A 22,538-nucleotide genomic window follows, 5' to 3' on the forward strand; every position below is an offset into this window, starting at 1 on the left:
GTCGCAGGAGACTCCATCGGCCAACCTCCTCACCCTGGTTTTATAGATGGCCACTTTAGCCAGGGCCAGGAGGAGGTTGACCAGGAGGTCCCGCGACTTAGTGGGGCCATGGATAGGGAGTGCATAAATAAGAAGGTGAGGAGAAAAGTGCAACCAAAACCTTAATAAAATATTGGTGAGGAGCCGGAATAGGGGCTGCAACCTGGCGCACTCCAGGTAGACGTGCGCCAGGGTTTCCCTCACGCCGCAAAAGGGGCAGGTGTCCGGGATTGGGGTAAACCGCACCAAGTACACGCCCGTGCTCACGGCCCCGTGTAGGAGCCGCCAACTGATATCCCCGGCGGGCCTCGGGACTAAGGTGGAATAGAGGCTGGCCCACCGGGGCTCCTCACCCTCTAGAGGTGGCAGGAGATCCCGCCACTTTGTGTCAGGGCGGGACGCGAGGGTGAGGACATGAAGGGTGTGGAGCACGAGCGTGTATTACAACAGAGTAGTAGAAGGCAGATATACTGGCCACTGGATTAGCAGTTTTCTGTTCCCTGACTGATCAGAGCAGGGGCTGCTCCAGGCTAATGAGAACACCTGACTCCAATTAACCTGCAAAGAGTCAGGTGAGGCCATTCAGTTAATGTGAACACCTGGCTCTAATTAAGGCCCTTCTGATGCTATAAAAGGGCTCACTCCAGTCAGGCTGAGGAGAGCCAGGGTGTCAGAGGACAGAAAGTGCGGCTGAAGGGCTAAGTAATGAAGACACCCTCAAACCATCAGTAAGGGAGCCCTAAGGTAAGGGTGAAGAAGAGAGAAGCGGGAGGGCTGTGGGGAAGTGGCCCAGGGAAATGTAGCAACTCTGGCAGTGAAAGGTTGGCTGCCAACAGCTGCTGCCATGAGGGTCCCTGGGCTGGAACCCGGAGAAGACCCCCCGAACCCGCCACTACAGAAACACCTCATGGGAGGGGAAGACAGGCCCCTGTCAGGACAGGAGGCTAAACTATTGTGGAATAAGCCTGTAGGGACAACAGAGACTGTGGGAGTTCTCTCACCAACCTCCTTGCTGGCTTATGATGAAAAGGGCTCAGTAGACTGTAACCCTGGTCCTAGAGAGAGAAGGGCTACGTGGAGGGTTGCAGTGAGCCTCTGAAGCTAGCATAAACCCCCTGGCAGCGCGGGACCCACGGGGACAAGGTTGGAGCTCTGCCACGCTATTTTAAATGAAAGGCAAGAACACCACACTGTGGATGAGCAATGATTAACACTTTATAACATGCCATACGCCTGCCCCCCCGCAGAGCAATCTCACATGGCTCTCATGCACACATTATGATGTACATCACCCTAGCGAGGGATCAGAGCCACATTGCACTAGCTACTGGACACCCCCGAAGGAGAGAGAGAGAGTCCCTATCTTAAAGCAGCAGAGAGTCCGGGTTCCAAAAGGACAGAGACGGTGGAGGACAGACGGGCTTGTGGTTAACTATTTGTATTACCATTGCACATAGGAGCCTAGACATGGACAAGGACCTTATTGTGCCAAGCGCTGTCCACGCACGGAAAAAAAAAAGACGGTCCTGCCCCAAGGAGCTGATAATCTAAGGATAACACAAGAGACAACAGATGGATAAAGAGATGGGGGAGTGCAAGGAAACCATGAGATGATATTGGTCAACATGATCGGCACCACACTGGGACTGAGATGGGCTAGATTCTGTTCCTGGTTCTGTGTGACCCTGGGCAAGTCAAGTCACTGAACCTCTCTGGGCCTCAGTTCCCACCTGTAAAATAGGGATAACAGTCCACCCTTCCCCCCCAACCCTTGGCTGTTTGCACTGGGAGTTCTTTGGGGCAGGGACTGTCTCTCACTGTGTTTGCTCAGCACAACAGGGTCCAATATCAGTGTGGGCTTTGGGTGCTACTGGAATAATAACAAAGGGGGAGAAACACAGGTGGTTTGGTGAGAGGAGGAGGAGGCTACAGTAAAAACAAGCCCACAAGAGTGCCTGGAGCACTCGGCATGGCTCGCCTCCTTATTGTGTGGGAAATCCATTAGAGGACACGTGGTAGTTTAACACTGTAAGACAGCAGCTTGTTCCTGACCATTTCATTGTACTTCTGTGACAGAGAGAACATCTGCCTCCAAAATTTCTAATTTTAGGGCCTTCCCGAACAGTGTGTCCAAATCATTGCCTGGCACTTATTTTATTTTAAATTTGTAAAATGCTCCTAATTATAAAATGCTGTAAGAGCAAACAGAGGGTCCATGGCTTAGTAAGAGAACAGAGCTTCCCTGGAAAGCAATCCGCTTGTCCACAGCCGCACCCCCTGCAGCCGGGGCAAAAGATTCGGTCTCTGTCAAACTGGCCCGGAAGGGATTTGCAGAGTCAAGGGCTCCCCAGCAATGAAAACGTGCCTCCCCCTGGTATTTCCATCTTTCTGCAGGAGGTCTGTGTCGGGGCGACCAGAGCTTGGGACGGGGGCAGGTTTAAACACTAAAGGAAATGATCTAAACAAACAAACAGCTCTCAGGGCTCATAGCTCCAAGAAGTATGGTCTGCTGCACTGGACGGTGGGGGTGGTATGCTGCACTGTGCAGAGTGCACAAGCCGGGGGCAAGTATGCTGCTCCTGTTAAAAGGAACCACATCTCTCTCCACCTTGAAACATGCTAGCCTGTGCTAGGACGACTCTGGAACTAGCTGGATAGCACCACCTCCTCCCAACCTGTACCAGAGCTCTAGCAGGCAGGGAGAGGATTTAATTGGGGAGTATATGCATTTTGCTACACATTACCCCTGCTTTGTCTCTAAAGGCAGCCCGCAGACAGACCTATCTTCTGGAAAGGCAGGGTCCGGCCCTTCTCATGCCTGTGGAAATAAGGATTTTCAGTGGGATGTCCAAGCACATCCTGCTGCATTGCAAACAGCTTGATCTCATTATCCTTAAACCACCCCTAATTGATAGGTGTCCAGTCTGGCTTTGAAAATCCCCAGCCAAGGTGATCCCATCATCACTCTTGGCAAGGCACCGTATTATGAAGTTTTCCATCACATTCTCCTGGCATTTTCCCTGCTGCAGCTTCTGCACATGGACAGCTTGTTCTGTCCTTGTTGGCTAATGAGTATAATTGGTCCTTGTCCTCTCTCTAATGACCCACATGCTCTTCTATAGAGGAGTTACCACATATTACTCTCATCTCCCCCACAGTCTCTTTTTTTATAGACACACACTCGAAAGGAGACTATTTACTTTAAAAAGAAAAGGGAAAAATACTCTTTTCATTTTGTCTAGTGACAAATATTCACTTTCTCTCTTCCCCTCCCCCTCTTCCGAGCTGTCAGATGACTGGGAAGGGCAAGAGGGGATCAACAAACTTTCCTAGCACTGAACAAACATGCAAAGGTTCATAGGGATAGGCGCTGGCCCAGTGAGTATTACCCACTCCATTTTTTCACCCCCTGGACTCTGGAGCTGCTGGAGGACCCTGGAGTTAACCAGAGTAGCTCCAGAGGCTGCTCTGTCTTATATCCTGGCTGCAACTGCTCTGCCAGCCCTTCAGGATTGTCCTGGAATCTCCAGGAATTCTAGATTAATCGGGAAGTAAAGATTACGTCATGTGATGAAACCACCAGGAATACATCCAACCAAAACTGGCAAACCGAGCAACTGCTGTGTACTAGTGTAACCCATGCTGACTTGGTGTGGCACTCTGTCCCCCACCTCCAGTGGTGGCTGGGCCAACGATGGATGCTGCTGAACCCGCTACAGCCTTAGCTAACAGGGCTGGGTTTTTTAGATTCTGACGTCGCAGGTTCAATTCCCAGTGCTGACAATCCACTCAGGGGCATCATGTTACATTAGCAGCACAAGGCAGCAGCTCCTAAGATAGGGCGTACAGAATAATGCTGATCTCAATTACATTCTTTGAGGACAAACACATTCCATGATTTAAGGAGTGCACGACTTTATATGTCTGTTCGAGTTGTCACTTTGAATTCAAACTCTTTGGGAAAACATGCATAATAGTCTTAATGATCCCATTGAGCCATTTAAATTCAAATTGCGGAGCACTCGCAATACCACACTGGCAACACTTTCCATAAATTACTCTCAAATTCAATATGTCGCTTGACAAAAACAAGAATAAAGGGCTTAAAAAAAATCACAAAACATTTTTTAAATTATAGCTTCTCTTTTCTTGTCCCATTTAAATTGTTACGTTGTTGCTAAATTAGTGCTGAAATATCTACATACATGATTCAGAATTCTTTTTTAAAATAGATGTAATTTTTCAGAGGGGATTGACCTCAGACTTTAGATCTGTGCACGCTAATGTTACTTCACAGGCCCCCCCCCCCCACACACACCCCACCCCTCCCCCCAATGAAGTGAGCTGTAGCTCATGAAAGCTTATGCTCAAATAAATTTGTTAGTCTCTAAGGTGCCACAAGTCCTCTTTTTCTTTTTGCAGATACAGATTAACACGGCTGCTGCTCTGGACACTCTGTCTGTCTGTCTCTCAGAAGCAATCAGCACTGATCTAACTTCTCCCATCCAAATTAATGGGAGTTTTACCATTGATTTCAATGGGAGCAGATTCAGAGTCCAAGGCCAGAAGAAACCACCAGACCATCAAGCGTGACCTCCTGCAAAAAAATCACCAATGCTCTCAACGCAGGCCCCACTGTGCTATGCAAACATTTTGCAGGAGACAGAGCCACTTACAATCTAAATGGACAAGACAGACAAATGGCGGGGGAAAGGGAGTATTATTATTCCATTTTTTACCACTGGGGAACTGAGGCACAGAAAGATTAGGGTAACACTTTCAAAACCACACTCATCTAATACACCTTAAGAGTTCAAGGCCCACTGAAAATTAATGGGACAGTCTCCTCAGTGACTTACAAGCTTTTAAATGGTTTTTTACCCTAAATGATTTCTCCAGGGAAGTTGACGCCACCAGGAGAGAGAAAAGTTGACAACACAGAAAGAGAAAATAGAGAAGCCTGCAGCTGAAGCAGGAATCGAACCCAAATCTCCGGAGTCTTGGCCTGGCACTGAAATACAGCACTATTTGACTTCCCTAGTTCTAAGTGGAGTTGATAAAAATGGAAGGGCAGCTCTGGCTCACGATAACTTTGCTCTTTTGTTATTTCACCACTCATTGCTTCCAGCCCCCTAAGTTTTGATGTTCTTCTCTGAGGTCCCTCTGCTTTGACTACTGAATATTTCCGGTTTGCCTGAAGAATTCTTTACGCTTTCTCCCATCCTCTTCCCCAAGGGACCCAGCCAGCTCCATCAGGGCCTGATACTTGGTGACCTTGACACTCATACAACATGGGGGAAAACCTGGGAGGGTACTCAACATCTTATTGCCGGCAGTGGCAATGACAGGTGCTCAGCATCTCTCAGGACTTGGCCCTACAGATCGTTTATCACTGACTGTTACAACACGGGGAGTGACTGCCAAGAAGCAGGGATGAAGAATGGAAGGAAATTTCCATGTCCCAGAGAAAGTCATCAGGACATCAAAAAACACTCCCATTTGCAAAACAGCAGCATCCCCTGCCAGACCAGTATGTCTGGTTAACCTTGCGTTCAGTCCTTATGGTAATACTGTAGTTGGAAAGGAGACAGCTGGCATGGCTTTAACATCTTGCTCTTCAATCTTTTATGACAATGTTTGCAATATTACGCTTAACCTCTTCTTTATACAAAGCCCAATACAAAAACTTCCCCCAAATACCGAGCAAGCAAACCAAAGGCTTTTGGCAGTATATTTCTCTGTAAGGGGGGGAAAGTATATGAACATTGACAACAGATTGTAGCCGCGCCACATGGCTCACGTACTGGAGGATCTAGTTAGATTGGAGACATATTGTCACATTTTAGGGATTAGATTGACTGTAGTAGTGATAGGGGGTGACATCTGCCCAACGTTAACACTTCGCTTATCTCAACTGCTTTTTACTGACCGCAAGTGTCTTGATGGAGGGAGGTTGATGGTGTTTTAGGAATAAAATGAATAATACTGAGCAAAAGCATGAGCAACAGAATTAAAAATGCATTTGTAGGATTTAGCCATTGCAATGCAATTGTTGTCGGTCTGTATTAAATGCTCTTGTTTGGGTGCTTAAAAGTTAGGAACTAATTCTGGGATCAAACTCAAGTTCTCAACACCAGGTGGCATTTTTGTTCAGAGATGGGGATAAGGAATTGTTTCAAGGGGTGAGTGACTGCAGTAGGTTTTGGACCTGACCCTGTTTGAGCATTTTGTGTTAAGAGGAGCAATGATAAATAAAACCAGAGAGATACTTTTGCAGGCTTTGATCATCAATATTGACCAGTAGCACAGTCAAGGGTAAATGCAGGTAACTGGAGTTTACCAGCTTCTCACTGGGGGAATATGTACTTTAGTTTAGGTTAGTTTACTCACTTCCTTTTTTTAACACCAGATCACTGATATTGACTAATTAAACATAATTTCTGTTGCAACCTTAACTATGGCTTCACTACTGCTCCACCAACACAAGAGTAACCTCGGAAACAGAGAAAACATTTGCCAATTTTTAGTTGTTCAAAAACTTTCATTTTATTTGCCTGTGGCCTGACTGCAGACATGCACGGTGCAGTCACTCAGAGCGAACTATCAGAAGAGCGAACAGTTCCTGGTCTATAAATCTGGATGAGGCAAACACCTTTTTGTCTTCTTTCATACCAGAGAGGCAGCATGTTTAGTGATTTGAGTATTGGAACAGAAGCCAAGAATTCCTGGGGCTGGAACCTCAGGTGGCGTAAACTGGGGTAGCTCTACTGAGCTATGACCATTTATGCCCGCTGAGAATTTGGCCTCTACTTTCTAAGCCTGGTTCAGTCACGTATTTGCTGTACAGCCATGGGCACGTCCTTCAGGCCCTAACACAGCAAAGCACATAGCTTGAAACTGACTTTCAAGGAGACTTGGACTCTGGAGTCGCTTTTGAAATGGCACGTAGGCTCTGAAGGCAGCTCGGCATGTTTTGAAAATACATGCTTATGTGCCATTTCAGACAATGGGACTTAAGTATATGCCTAAGAGCTTTGCTGAATCAGGTGTCAAACCCTTGGCTCCAGTTTCCCCATCTGGATGTTTAAAATCACTGCCCCTATTTATGTAATGCTATGGGTATGTAACTCCACTAATGTTGTTTTCACATCAGCAAGAGACCGGATTCCCAGGGGTGTTTCGTGCCAGGCCTTTAAGCTTATTTTTTTGTGGCTTGTGTAGGTGAATATTTAAAGGACACTTTTTTTTTTGCCTAATCATTTCAAAGAAGCTATAAAAATTAAAAGTTTATCCTTTCCTCTGTGGTCAAAGCTGTAGTGTGGAATTTACTATTGCAGATGCAGCCAAGCAATTATCATTGCTTTATCCCTTAAAAAGATAGAAGATAAATTTGAAAGAAGATGAGGAACAGAATCCTTCTGTATTTTTCCTCTCATCCTTTTATCTCCCAATGTAGGAAGTTTACTGAACCCTCGCCAACAATTCACTCAGGCTAATGAAGTGTATAAGTAATGGGATTAAATAATCTCAACCCATTATTACAGTGGCTAATGCAGATGTTCTCCCAAACTAAAGCAGATGCGCAGTGAAGAAATCATGCCCGATTTAAAAAAAAAAAAAAGTATTAACCAACTAGCAGATCCCAGCCCGAAGTCAATGAGACATTTAACTCCAGCGATATAAAACACTTGGTGCAATGCATTATGGCACACCTCGCAATGAACTACGGTCTCCTCCCAAGGGCCAACACATGTGCCACAAAATTAACCTTAAAAATTTGATGGCACAATAATTTTAAAGCTAACATTAAAAGGAGAAATGGTTTAAAAGCACATATTCAATCAAAAAATCATTTACTTTTTAAGAGCCAATTAACAGGGACCATCCACCATTGCCACTGTAAATAAGGCAGCATCAATCCTCCATTATTGCATTCAACACTTTAGCAATAATCCCACTGCAAAGGACACGTAGCAATGGCAAGGAATCATGAGGCATTGTTACCATGCTCTGAAGTAGTAATGATAATAAATAATAAAAAGTGATGAAAGAATGTAACTGAGGAATTAAAGCTTTTAGCAAGTAACAAATGGGATTCAGATTCCGGGTGTCATGAAGGCCTGATTCTGGGAAGTGTCCAACCCTCATTTCCCCCTGATATCAATGTGAATGCAGGGTGTTCAGCATTTCACAGGAGGCACTCAGCTCCTTGCAGAACAGGCTCCTCAGCTTGTAAAGGAAACTCGAAGTTAGAGGCTTAGTTACCATGGCTGTAGCCTCACCTTGCAATTAAGTGAGAATAAATATAACCGAGCAATGTTTGACAAAAGCCAGTGTTGACAGAAAGGGTTCTAGGAATTAGAGAGAAATCTACACAGGGCTGATTCAGTGGTCTCCACAGAATTTTTCAGCAACATTCTGCAGCTTTACTTATTCTAAATACAGAGATTATAACTATTTTTTTCACCCAAACCGTCAAAATACCAGGGCACGGTAAATGCAGATACTTTAATGGTGAAACATCAAAAGGCATCTGGATACAAAAGCCCTTGAAATTGATGGATGGACTCCTACTGATTTGAAAGGGCAATGGATGGGGCCTAAAGTTTGGATGCTGTTAGGCAGCTTTTATCATCCTGTGGGGTTGCAAAATTACATTGGGATCCTTCAGTCTCACCCCTCCTTCAGTGGGAGTTTTGAGGACACAAGGACTTCAGCATCAGGACTCTTACAGTGGAAAGCTTTTGGGAACAGGGTTTTCTCCTAAGAGTGCTGTTACTTCTGTTCCCAGTCAGGCTAAGTTTATCACAAGAAAAACTTCTCTCTCTTTTGGCACGTTTGTTTCAAGGCTTGGATGGAAACCAGAAATCATGCGCAAGAGGGAAAGGGGGTGGGAAATTAAACTTTTTCTGATCATCATAGATGGGTCTGTTTCTACTCTATCCAAGTTGAGTTGCTCACCCTTAATTGTAAGGCAATGCTGCAATCTACAGTAGAGAGGGGAGTATCCACAGATGTCTAAACTCTGCTGGTTTGTGTTCATGTTGAAAATGAGCCTCGGCACTTACAATGTAGCAGGGTTCACAATACGCTTTCTTCTCCACTGCGTAGAAAGGCTGGCCTCTGAGCTTGTTGCCACATGTCATGCAGGTAAAACATTCCACGTGGAACACTTGGTCCATGGCGGTGCATCCAGTGCCTTCCCCGACAACATTCTCACCGCAACGGGAACAGCGACCTGGGGGGAAGAGAGGAGAAGAGATCACATAATCATCGCAAAGTCATGAATACGGGGGCTCCAGGTGCTATCTTGAGGTACAACGTCACCACATGGTCATGTACAATTCCTGCCCTCAGCCGCAAAGAACAATCTCATGCCTAGGAAAGATTTGCACACTCTGGAGGATCAGATGGCTCTGGGGCTGGACCCCAGGCTCTGGTGCCTTTCACTTATATGTCATTACAATCGAATGCAGCCCATACCAATGGGGATGCACACTCGCCACCTATGGGAGGCCATCTGGTGGTCTACGTGAGCAGTCGCAATGCAGCTCCCTGCATTCTCACAACAGGAACTGCCAACGCAGTGAGCACCATTGGTGGGGGTTGCAGCAAAAAAATGAAGGACTGAATGGCTAGGGAGATTGCAACACCAATCTCTCACGCTGCGGGCTTACCGTTCTACAGAAACAGACAAATACAGGGCGCACACACAGAGACAAGACAGGGCAGGCACGGACGATGGACCAGGCTTGGAGAGGCTGACGTAGAAGTGCTTTGTGGGACACATATTTTAAAGGGGAGGGAGGCTGAGTGAAGTTGCTTAGCTCACGGGAAAGGGCACTTCCGAAAAGAAGCCTGTGGCACAGAAGCTGCAAAGGGGAAGGTGGGAGTACTCAACGCAGTGAAAAGCACAGCTCCGAGGGACATCGCTCATTTCAGTCCCGCTCTGATGTTCCACACTGCTGATTACTGATGTTCCACACCGCTAGCATTCAGCATTGATAATGATTTAGCTCAGACATGCAGAATTATGGAACAGAGACAGTGCCAGGTTCTCAGCTGGGGAAAATCAGCATAATTCCACAGAGTTCAACAGAGCAATAACGATTTACAGTAGGGTGACCAGACATCCCAATATAATCGAGACCATCCCAATATTAGGGGCTTTGTCTTATATAGGCAACTATACCTCCCCCCCACCCCCAAAAGTGTCCTGGTTTTTCACACTTGCTATGTGGTCACCCTAATTTACAGAAGCTTAGGTTTCTACCCCACTAGAGGAGGAGATTTCATGGACATATCTAGTTTTCTGAATGAATAATTTCTGTGTCCCTCATTTTGGGTCTTGTCGGACATTATTATTTATCATTTGTATTACCATAGCACCTAGAGAACGCAGTCACAGACCAGGACCTCATGGTGCTAGGCACTGTACAAACACAGAACAAAATCACGTCCTCGTCCCAAAAGGTTTCCAATTTAAATACAAGAGACGACAGGTGGGGGAGCAGAAGGGAACAGTGGGACGATATCGCATCATGCGTTTGGGACTTGGCAGATGGAGTGGGACGGTTGCTAGGGAAGCGAAGGCTACGCAAAGAGAGCAGGATGATGGCCAGGAGATAGCTGTCCAAATGGTATCACACATTCAACTGAAAGATGGCCTTTCAAATAATTCAATAACCCAGCCACAAAACGTGCACTAATTTAGTGGTGTGTGTGTGTGTATCTGCCTTAAAAATAAAAACATCTGTAAAGCTTAAAAAAAAACAAACAAAAAAAACCCCAGCCTGCTCAATTGTCCAGGTGGCTGAACTGTGATACTGCTGTGCATGGAACCGATGATGACATTAATACCCAGGTGCTTACAGCTTCTTCACTGCCTGTCCCAAACTTATGCATGCTGCTGCCGTACAGTAACGGCTGTTGTGCTGGGCAAGCCCGTTTCAGCAGCAAGTAAAGGCATTTCAGTCCATAACGTGCGGAAGGTACTTTACGACCCTTCAGGATGAGGGGGAAGGTGATGTTTGAGACCTCTTAGGAGAGCTTGGAATGGAACCCAAATCATTCTTATTTGTAAAGTTGCATCAGTGTAGTTGGCACTGTAAGGGACACATAATACAGACCCTGCCGCAAAGAGCTTACATGCTGAGCAACCCGGTGGGAATACTCTAAGTCAGAGAGCAGATAGGAGTGTGCTAAGAAGCCCAGCTGCAGGGATGTGACGGGGTGGGGGAGACCCTGTCCCGTGTGGTACTGAGTGGGCCCAGGACCTCTGGCTTCCGTGGTCCGGGACGCCAGTGGTTCCGGGGCAGGAGCCAGTAAGGAGCATCCTTCTGCTCCAGCAGTCAGCCCAGACTAAGCCGGGCTGCTCTCTCTTATACTGCTACACCTGGAGCATGCCCAGTAGGGATGTGGGGGCGTGGCTTCCTCTGCCCACAGTGCGGAGTTAACCCTTCCCCGTCCAGTGCGGGGTGAGTTCACCCCGTCACAGGGGAATAAATAGACTTTTTTGCTTAAAGCTTAGCTTTGTAGATCATTCACACTTGATGTCCTGATTCACAGCCCCGTGCTCTAGCCACTTAGCTATGCTTCCTCTTACACGGACGTCCCTTGCCGTACTGGAAGAGGAGTAATTTAGGGTGAGGTATGTGGCGAGAAAGCGGTGGAAAAGTTTCCTAACAGCGAGGACCATGCAGCAGTCTCGCTGCAGCAACGAGACAGATGAAATGGACTAAAAGGTCTTTTTCATCTATGACATGACAGAGCCCCCCATTCCCCTCCCTTCTCCGGGTGGACAAGGCCAAGAGTGCTCAGTGGTCTCATCCAAAGCGCTTACGCAGCATTGCTGTAATAAGAAGCGACGTCTGGGGAGCAGTTAATATCTCTTCGTATAAAACATGAAATTGAAAGCTATGAGTGTATTACTTCACACACTGTTCTTCCAGGGGGAGTATTCTTCAGGAGAATTTAACCTCCCCTGTGTGCCGTTCTGTGATCATCCGGTATCGTTTTTATGAGGCACTTGGACCCAGAGTAATGTAACCTCTGTGCAAACACTTCTCAGTTTCCTTTGTTAACATGTGAATGGAACATCCAGCAACCAATTCCTCCCCCCCACTTCCATTCATCATTCAGCCAGTTCCCATGCACTGGAATATACCTCTTTCTCTGGCCAGCGTGTCACTTTCAAGCTATTTGCAGGCTACTTTTCCGAGCCACTTCTGTTTACTCGTGTGCCAAAATACAGATTTAGGATTCCAGCTCTAGGCCCCCATGCCTGAAAACACTGGCCACCTCTGGGCCTGGTTTTGACCAAAGATGAATACCTGTAGCCCCTGGGAAGTGAATGGAGACTGCACGCGCTGAATATCATTCAGCCTATGGCCTGTTTTTTGCTGAAACCTCTAGGGCACAATCAGCCTCTGAGAAGAAAAAACACAATCCACGTGACAGATAATGCACTCTCTCCCATTGTGGCTGCAAAGAATGAAGGTATATTTTCCTGCGGGCCAATCACACAAGACCATTGTTAATTGTGAACACATCTGTGGCTAGATTCACCTCAAATTAAAGACCTCATGTTTCCTCTCACTATTTCCCCTCTGCCTGCAGCAGACTAGTTAACGTCTGTACCTGAGACCAAGTAGCATTACTTGCCATGAAAGGCTAGGCACACAGAACTCGGGAAAACAAACAGATTGCACACGATTACAAAAATAACCTATGAGGAAAATAGTGGGTGGCATATTACAATGGCAACCCAGAGCAATGTGACCCAGTTGCTTCCGACAGAGGCAAAGACACAGACAGCCCTTTAAAAGCAGCTTAAAGACAAATGACAAAATTAACATTCAACTTCACCAAGATGGGTCTTTGCAGCGTCACCATTTTCTTTCCCCCCTTCTAGCTTTCTTTTCCCCAGCGCTGATGAAATGGGTTGTATTGGCAGCCACTCCTGGAGTTCTCCAATGCACATGGCAGATGCAGCACCAGCAGGGCATGCTTCCCCCATGGTGCCCCAAACAGTGGGCCTCAGGGACAGGTTTTAGGGGGAGTTCAATCTGTGTCAGCTGAGAGTTCTCTGAGGAGCTGCCAGGAGCGGGTGCCACCACGGCTGATAGTTTCATAGTGGAAACTGGTGGACAGCAATAGCCCCAGACTTTTCTTCTGTAACTTTCCTAACTGAACCCAAGTCGGGTCTCAGTTACATAAAACTTTGGAGTATCATGACCTGGGTCCAGGGAGGTGGAGGGAAGCTCCAGTTGAACCTCATCCCCTGTCCCTACTACTGCTGGGAGAGCTCTCCTGGAAGCTGCTGCTTTCTCACCTCCCCCATAACCTGACACGACTGAGGGAGAAGCCCACTCGGGTCCCTGTGCGCCTCTTCCTCAATTACGGGAAGTCTCTTCCTTTGGTCAGTGTGAGTGGGAGGAACGCTAGAACACAGCCGTAACCAGTCACCACGATGAAACGACCCGACACTCGGTCCTTCTTTTAAATAGGATCTATTGTCGTCTAGAACACACCCGAGCAGTTCTAGCATGTAAGGGAGGGGGGGCACAGCACCCTTCTGCCATGAAGCCAGTATGACCTTGTGCTCTTGGACCAATATCTCTGCGCTTCCATTCCCCATCTGTAAAATGGAGCTAACACAACATTTGTCTGTCTTATCTATTTAGATGGTAAGTTCTTTGGGGGCAGTGAGAGTCTCTCATTGTGGGTACAGCACTCAGCCAAAACCATATAAAGAGCAGTAATAATAATGAGTAGAAAACACATGGACCTTCACCCATAAAAGGCTTTAAATTCATGCATTCAAAGAAATGCCGATAGACTGTAGAGTATACCACAGTTAATCAAAACAAGGTCACATCCCCTGATGCTTATTGATTACACTTAAATTTCCCTCGATCAACCCAATGTCCTCCCTGGTTTTCATTGCTGCTGGGATACAAACGAGAAGAAATAGAATACATTGCCTTTACCAAAGTGTATTACAGTATTTTTCATATGTAAATACATTGCACCAAATATCAAGCTAAAAGCTCCCCTGGCATTCTCAAGACCCTGGTATATTCCCCAGTGCTATTTTTCTAATCATCTCCGCTTAGGAGTTCTCCAGCAAGTGTGTTTTAGGAATTCATGACACATCTTCCTTTTGGACAGTTTTGAATCGGCTGGCAATGGATGTGGAAAAATCATTATTCCTAATGAAGAAATATTGACGCGAAAACAGCATTTCGAGGGCAACGTTGACCATAAGTCAACAAAATAACAAGGTTCCTCCCCCCCTTCTCCAATGACTTTCATCCAAGGGTTTTCAAGCACTCCACAAACATCTGTTAATCCTCACAGCCCCATGTAAGGTAGGCATAGTTATCCCCAATAGAATTAGAGAAACGGGGCACAGAGAGAGGTTGATACTACGACTTAGCTCAACCATATAACACTTCTCAAAGGAAGCAAGCATTACCATGAGCTCTGTTTTGCAGATGGGGAAAACTGAGGTACAGAGAAGGGAAGTGACTTGCCCAAGGTCCCCCAGCACATCGGTGGCATAGCCGAGACTAACACCCAGGCTCCCAAGTCCCAATTTAGCGCTATACCTACTAGGCCACACTGCCTCCCTTAATGAACAGAAGTGAGAGACTTGCACAAGTCCACGCTACCGTGGCAGAGCTTAAAACAAAACCCAGCACTCCTGGAGCTCTGGTTAACGTTCTCTGACCATGCACACAACAGGCTCCTTGATTTTGCCCAAGCTGACAGGAGCGGAAGCTTTGCTCTGGAAGAGAGTAAATATTACCATCTGGCTGAGGAAAGGAGGTGCTTGTCCAAAAGGGGTTATGCTAGGGAAGGGTGCCTTGGCCATGACCTCTCCCAAGCTAGTGCCAACGCTTTGGAGGCTGGTGGCATGGGGCTGTAGGCAACCTGCACTGCCATAAGCTTCTCCCAGGTAGAATTCCCACGGCAGCAGACCCTGGGGAGGAGCTAACCCAGCTGTGCAGAAGTGTTATCCCTTGGATTCTAGTGAACTCGAGCTCCCAACAAGCCTGGCAGATGGTCAGGTTCATGAATTCACTCTACTTTTCAACACTGCAGCAGACCTGGGTTCATACCTCAGCCCTGCCTCCGGTTCAACACTACAGTTTTTACTCCTGGACTAATTTGGGGCCAAGCCTTTCAGAAGTGACTAGGGATCTGGGGTGCCTGATTTTAGACACCTTAAAAGAGACTATTTGGAGGATTGGTGCTCGGTATTGCTAACCCAACAACAAAAAAACCCAGACACACAGATTCACTAGTCACTTCTCAAAGTCTTGCCCTTGTAATGTGTGTGATAATCCCTACTCCCACTGGAGTTTGTGAGGGATTTGCCATTGGTTTTACAGGAAGCAAATTTTCCAGACAGTTTTAACCTAAGCTGATAGACGATTTACATAAATGCCAGATAGGGTGAATTAAATTATATGATATTCTCCCACACGTCCCTCTACTCCCGCCACCTGTCCTCTTTTGTTTTTTGACGCAGCTTTCATGGCAGTTACTCACCCCTTAGCATTGAACTCACTGTGCTGGAGCACTGCACTGAATTTTCATTATTTGACAGCTGCAGGTCAGACACATCGGTCGTCTCATGCAATGTTTGGACGTTAGACAGATTCATCTTAATTCGCTGCTTCGGCAGATGTCAACGAACACGCGTCGTTCATAGATGCTTGGTGCTTCGAGGCATGTTTGTAACACTCCATGAATTAAATCAAAAGCTGTGATTTAATTACTGACTACTTTCCTAAGTCCTCTTATTTTATCTCAACTACAGAGCACGCCTCATGCATATGTCTCCACAATGACTGTTCTGACTACTTCCAGTAACAGCAAAGCTTGCTCATTGTTTTCATCCCCTAACCACAGTACAACCTCGCTATCTCACTTCACTTATCTGCAAACCTGATACGTTTCCAATATGCCTTGGTGGCCTTGGCCCACGCACTGCTAATGATTTATCAGCAAATGCAGGGCAATGGTGAGGCCTTGTCTTACTAAAGTTTTATTGTTGTTTGCAGTGCTGTTGCAGCCATGTTGGCCCCAAGAGATGAGAGAGACAAGGTGGGGAAGAGAATGTCTTTTATTGAACCCACCTCTGTTGGTGAAAGAGAGAAGGTTCAAGCTCCTCAGATCTCTTTCTTCAGGTCTGTGGAGCTCGAAAACTTGTCTGTCTCACCAACAGAAGCTGGCCCAATAAAAGATACCATCACCCACCTTGTCTCTAAGCCTTCCTGATATCTTCTCAGAGACTTTCCCATGCTGCTCACCCACTGTTCCTATTGGAACTACTCAGAAGCATTGGTGGATTAATCCTCACCACACCCTGTAAGTGCTACTGCAGATGGGGAGCTGAAGCTCAGATTGGTCAACAACTTGCCCATGGTTACCCAGGGAGTTTGTGGCACAGACAGAAATTGAAGCCAGGTCTTCTGAGGCCCCATCCAGTGCCTTACCCACAGGGCCACCTCTTTCTCCACTGTTACACAGGCCTGCAGTACAAGGTGCTCCAGGAGAGATTTGCCTCAGCGGATATGAACCTGATCACAACTCCCCAGTAGGCACGAGGAATGTGCTTCCTGCCAAACTGTGCTGTCACCCCAGGGTGCCCGGGCAAGCTCTGAGAGGAAGGAGGGCGGGAAGCTGCTCCCTGGCTCCTTTGATTTAATTGAGGCATTATGAGGGAGCAACCCACTGTGCTCCCTGGAACAATGGGATTGCAATAATGCCTCTTATGCCTGGTGAAAAACCCCTGGAACCTAACTCCTCACTTCCCCATGCTCCCCCCAAAAAGGCTCAAGGGCAGGTTATCCCATCAGTTTTACTAAGCAGAATACAGTGCATTTGCATGGTCCAAAGTAATTTTCCTAAATTGCTGCAACCATGACAGGGCTGAGCTCCAAAGGTCAGGTGAGGACTAGAGCATTCTTAATGTCCACATCCGGGGTTTGATTGAGTCGATCCCGTCATGGGAGCCACCTGCAAAGTTTGGACCTGGATTTCCCACAAAGCTAGGGGAGCTTCTGATGATGACCCAGCACTGACTAGGTACCTGTTGCAACACAGGAGACTTGACTGTTTTCTTGTGCCCGACTGGTTATTTGCTAGTCCCCAGAAACTGGTAGCCTGCAATGGGTCTCCCAGCCCAGTGGGGGTCAGTGATGTTCTATAGTACTTGACTTAATGCTCACTTTTTGCAGCAGGCTCTGGTTTTTGTTGAATTGTTTCCCTTGTGGGCAGATGTTTTAACATTTGCAAAGTGGTTGAATTACAGCCTCAGTGTAACATCTTGAGATGGAAAAAAATAATAATAAAGGAAACCTCCTCTGCTGATCGATCATGGACATGCAGAGGATAGAGCAAGACGTACTTTATTTCCTTTAATGCTGATGAATGGTGCCCGATTAGATCAAAGCACTCTACCCACAGAGCAGCCATAGCATGGGAACTGGCAGAACAAGCTTCCCTACAGTGCATTACCAATGTGCCTTAACCCTGGCAAGGGAGGACTACTTCCAGAAGGGATATGAGGGACTGCGGCCACCTGTGACACACTGGTCACTACTGATCTAGCCTGAACTGAAACTGGTGTCCGGGTGATGAAAAAGGAATGGGCATTTTAGATGGGATATACACTGAGCGGATTTTAAAGAGGCAAATATGCTTAATGAAAAAAATTAAAAAGGAAAGATTTGTTTTGTTTGATTTTTTTTCATGTAATTCTTTGTTTTGCACTGTAAAATTCCAGAATGATTTTTTTTTGTTTGTTTGTTTCAATTAGGTTGGAAAAAGCCCACTTTAAAAAAAAATCCCCCGCCCCCACCAGAAACAGAGGAAGGGTGGGGGAAGAAAAGTGAGAGGAAGTGGAGGTGGGGAAAAAAAACACTTCCTCTCACTTTCTACTTCCCCATCTCCCTTTCCCAGTTTGAAAAAAAAAAGGAGAGAAAGTTTGCTTCAAAGTTTCATTTACAAATGAATGTTTTCAACAGAAAGGATTGCTCAGTTGAAAAACAAGCTGCTGCTGCTTAGGGCTTAAGCCGCTGCGTGAAGAATGGAGGGTTTGGTTGCTGACAGTCAACCCCAAACCAACAGCCTGGAATTTTTGGCGAACAAAAAATTGCTTTGGGCTGAACAGAACATTTTGTTTTGACGTGGAGTGGCTTTTAAGAATGATTTTGCTTTGAAAACCAAGTAAAATCAAAGGAAATTTCATCACGAAAAGTTATTCTGGCCCCTAAAATCAAAACGTTTAGTTTAGAAAACACTGGAATGAAATGTTCCCACTTTTCTTTGGATTTTTGTTTTGTTCCCCCCGCCCCCCTTGCTGAAACAATTCAGCGAAACTGACACGAATTTGTGAAATGTTACAGGGTTGCGAGATCGGCATTTTCACCCAACAGAAAAGTTTCAGCTGGAAAAAAAAAATCATCTGGCTTTACTCAGAAGGAAATGTTCTTGGGGGCAAGTTATCCCATCAGTGCTATCAGGCAGGTTCTTACGACTTCCACTGAAGCAGCTGGTGCTGGCTGCTGTCAGAGACAGGATACTGATGGACTTTATGTTTGATCCAGACTGTAAATTCCTATGAACGGCTCCGGAGCTCCAGTACCAACCACTGAGATGCATCCCTTTGCACTTACATTTTCAACATCATCATTGCGAGACTTAACTCTTGAAACAGAAAGGACACAAATAGAGAAACAAACGTCTGTCTAAAAGGTTTGATTGAAACTCGTGCGGAAAACAAAGGGCAGAGTGTGTGATGGAAATCGGTCTCTCTTCCCCCACCCCTCTGGGGGTGGTAGTGACTTTCTGGGCATTCCCCTGGTCTGCGGGACCTGTTCTGAAATTCTAGACAAGATCTCAGGATCCTCTTTTGGGGAGCCACAAAAATACGTTTCTGGTGGTTTGGTGACGGAAGTCCCAGGCACTGCGCAGGCGGGGGCTGGGTGGGGCTCTGGCTTTCCCATCGGATGCCAAGCACAGCTGTACACAAAAGGTGCTGGCTCAGCGCTCTGACGCGGTAACTCAAGGTGCTTCTACTTGCTGGTAGAAGCAGTGGTGGGTGGTTCTAGGGCTTGCTACACCCACCCCACTTGTTTGCGGGAGCGGCAATGCAGCACAAAACTCTGAGGCCAAACGAGGTCACCTCCTCCTCAGACATTTAATACTCGATGAATGCCTGCAGCCCTCCCCACCCACTCCTAGAGGCCAAATGTGTAAGGAACTGGAGGGCAACAACCCCAGTCTGCAGGGCTCCGGGTGACAAACACTTCCACTCTACCACCAGGCAACCATGGAAGACCTGCAATTAATGCTCTGTAAACCCGGGAGGCCTAAGCATCACATGAAGTGCCGCTCACAGAAACCCCTTTTGGCAACAACTCCCGTGACCTCTGGTTGGTCCAGGTGCACTATTTAAGCAGGAAGCTGTCTCTGCAACTCGACTGTACCGGGCCTGCTGCTGTAACAGATCCCACTGACCCCTGACTCTGATCCTTGGATTGATTCCTGGTCTCTGACTCCAGCTGTGATATCTGACTAGACTCGTGACTCTGGGTCTGTCCTTCGGCTTGACTCCTAGTTTCTGACTCTGGTTCTGACCCCGGGCTTTACCACCAACTCCCAACTACTGCTCCAACTACCAGGCCCTATTCCTGCTCTGACCACTAAACCTGACTCCTGGTCCTACCCGCTTAGGCCAGACTGTCCACATCCCGGTCGTGACAAAAGGTGCCAATTCCCAGCTGCTCTGAGCCCCAAAATACAAGAGTTCCAAATTCAGACAGAAACCCGGGCCCCTTAGTGGATGCTCAGCTGAGAACCAAGCCGCTGGGCAGGTGAAAAAGAACACATCAGCCTGGCCACAACACGCACTGACACAGATACCAGCTTTTCAGCCCACAGTGGGGAATAGACGAACTTTTACTGTTCACCCAGAAGCGACCTAATGGAAGTTATTCAGAGTTATTATTATCTGCATTACTGTAGCACCTAGGAGCCTAGTCCTGGACCAGGACCCGTTGTGCTAGGTGCTGTACAAACAACAAGAGCTTATTTGTAATTGTTTCCATGTTGCAAAACCGCCCCTTGCTCTTTCCCTTCCTCCCCAAGCCAATCATTTCATCTCCTTCTGGCAAACGCTGTCAGCATTCTCCCAGACTCAGACCCAGCCCCCAAAATCACATACTGCTCACTGGAGCACTGCTGAGCCTGAGGGACATGGTTCATTCTCCACCGGCCAGCACTCCAGCTGGTGTTCAGCAGCCTGCTTCCACCTTGCCAGACTCCTGGGCTTGCAAGTGGCAGGAAGCAGAGTGTGCTGTGTCCTCTGTTCCGTGGGGAGGTGGAAAAGCCTGGTAACAAGTAGGAGACGTGAAACTTTGGGTCAGAGATTCTCGCTCTGCCAATTGCTCCTGTCTGCCAACCTGCCTCATGCCTGCCTGGGGAGGAGCAGTTGAGGAAATGTCGCTAAACAGAAAACAAGGGAGCAAAATCTGGGAGAAAGGAAGAAGGTGGCAAAGAGAAGAGACTCCAACAGAAGTTTGCTGCTGGGCTGTCAAACCACCAAAGGCTTTCAGGCCTGGGATTGTCGAAGGAGTCTAAGGGTGTTGGATGCACAAGCCCCACTGAATTTCGGTGGGACACCTGACTCCTTTGAACAGGAATCCATGCAGCAATGCCAGGTGTATGATGCATTTCTGCCTACACACTGCCCAGGTGTTAAACTGAATCCATTGTGCACCTTTGAGTGCCTGACCTGCACTCTGACACTAACCCATTTCCCCTGGGCCGAACTTCTGTCACTCCAAACTTCTGAGCAGCTCTGAACAGCTGCCTTCACTTTTCTTTACACCAGATACCGGTTTCCTTCTTTCCCACCCAGGCTCGAGGTTCACTATCTGACTACCAGTTAGTGCAAGAACTGAGAGCTTTGTTCAACTGCAAAGAGGAGGCTCTTCCCTTCTGAAAGGGGCACACACCACTTGGTTTTACTACTGCAAGGGCCAGAGACACCATCCCTTAAAACCATGACACCATTATGGAGAGAAAGTTCTTTTAAGGTCGTTATTTGATGTTGCTAAAACTGTATCATCCTCTGAGAGCTGGATTGTTGGTATGAAGGGAGCCTGCTCTTACTGGCAGAGGCAGATGGAAAAATAGTACCAATAACTCTCCAAAGCATTTTAAAAATGGTCTCCCTATAGCACACGCAGCCTATGCAGAGTACATGGTGGAGGAGTGTGGTAGAAAGGCACGAGTTATGGCTTGTTGCAACTTGTATCCAAAACAGAACATGAAGCACAGTGAGACTCAATTTGGTTTAAATAAAACAATGACTCACATGATCCAAATGGGTTTTGAGGTTCAAAACAGTTTGGTTAAATTTGTCTTTTTGTAAATTATTTTTCCTTTCCACAGTCCTCCTGTTTTTGGCCCTGGCATGGATCAAGAGCACTCGAACACAGCACGTAAGTCAGTTCCTGGGAAGACTCCAATCCAATTTCTAGAACAGAGGGTTGCAGTCGCTTTCGAGTTAGTTTAAGATCTGCATCCAAACTTTGTGATGCTTGACCCGAGCCTGGGGCTCATCTGTCTGGGTTTCATCACTCCAACGCCACTTAAAAGGAAAACCGAACCATTCTTTCCACTACAAGGCACAGATGGGATGAAACAGACTCAAATGCTGACCGCGGTTTGGGAAGATACTTCTCTATCTGAGATATGGCAAAAGCCTCTTCCTACGAATAGCGGCGGGCCAGGCTCCGACCGTTATCAGGGGATATTGCTAGCCGAAAGAGAAGCAAAATCAGGGGACATTTGCTCAAAAAAAACCTGTGAAACTTCTTACATAAGAACATAAGAACGGCCAGACTGGGTCAGACCAAAGGTCCATCCAGCCCAGTATACTGTCTACCGACAGTATCCAATGCCAGGTGCCCCAGAGGGAGTGAGCCTAACAGGTAACGATCTAGTGATCTCTCTCCTGCCATCCATCTCCACCCTGTGACAAACAGAGGCTAGGGACACCATTCCTTACCCATCCTGGCTAAAAGCCATTAATGGACTTAGCCTCCATGAATTTATCCAGTTCTGTTTTAAACCCGGTTATAGTCCTAGCCTTCACAACCTCCTCAGGCAAGGAGTTCCACAGGTTGACTGTGCGCTGAGTGAAGAACTTCCTTTTATTTGTTTTAAAGCTGCTACCCATTAATTTCATTACATTCATTACCTTGCAGCACTAACCCCCACACTGTCTGCCTTCTACCCACCCCTAAAGTGTACGCAGGCAGCCATTGGCATCTTGACTCTCAAATGAGCTCATTCTAGATATACTGAACCAAATCACCAGCTCAGGAGATGTAAACTGGTGCAGCTTCACCAAAATCAATGGAGCTACACTCACCAACCCACATGAGCTGATGATGCAGCCCAGATTGTGCGCA

General features: G+C 46.9%; 1 protein-coding gene across 7 annotated transcripts in view; it reads right to left on the reverse strand.

The window, feature by feature from the left end:
• Positions 1-22,538, reverse strand: part of LPP (LIM domain containing preferred translocation partner in lipoma) — a 423,204-nt gene that overhangs the window by 52,005 nt on the left and 348,661 nt on the right. For all 7 annotated transcript variants that reach the window (XM_074963360.1, XM_074963357.1, XM_074963361.1 and 4 more), the window contains one exon: positions 9,108-9,277. In XM_074963360.1, the coding sequence (XP_074819461.1) occupies positions 9,108-9,277 (170 nt within the window). The remainder of the gene's footprint in view (positions 1-9,107; positions 9,278-22,538) is intronic.

This window comes from Natator depressus, chromosome 9 (genome assembly GCF_965152275.1).
Source record: "Natator depressus isolate rNatDep1 chromosome 9, rNatDep2.hap1, whole genome shotgun sequence".
Lineage (NCBI taxonomy): Eukaryota > Metazoa > Chordata > Testudines > Cheloniidae > Natator > Natator depressus.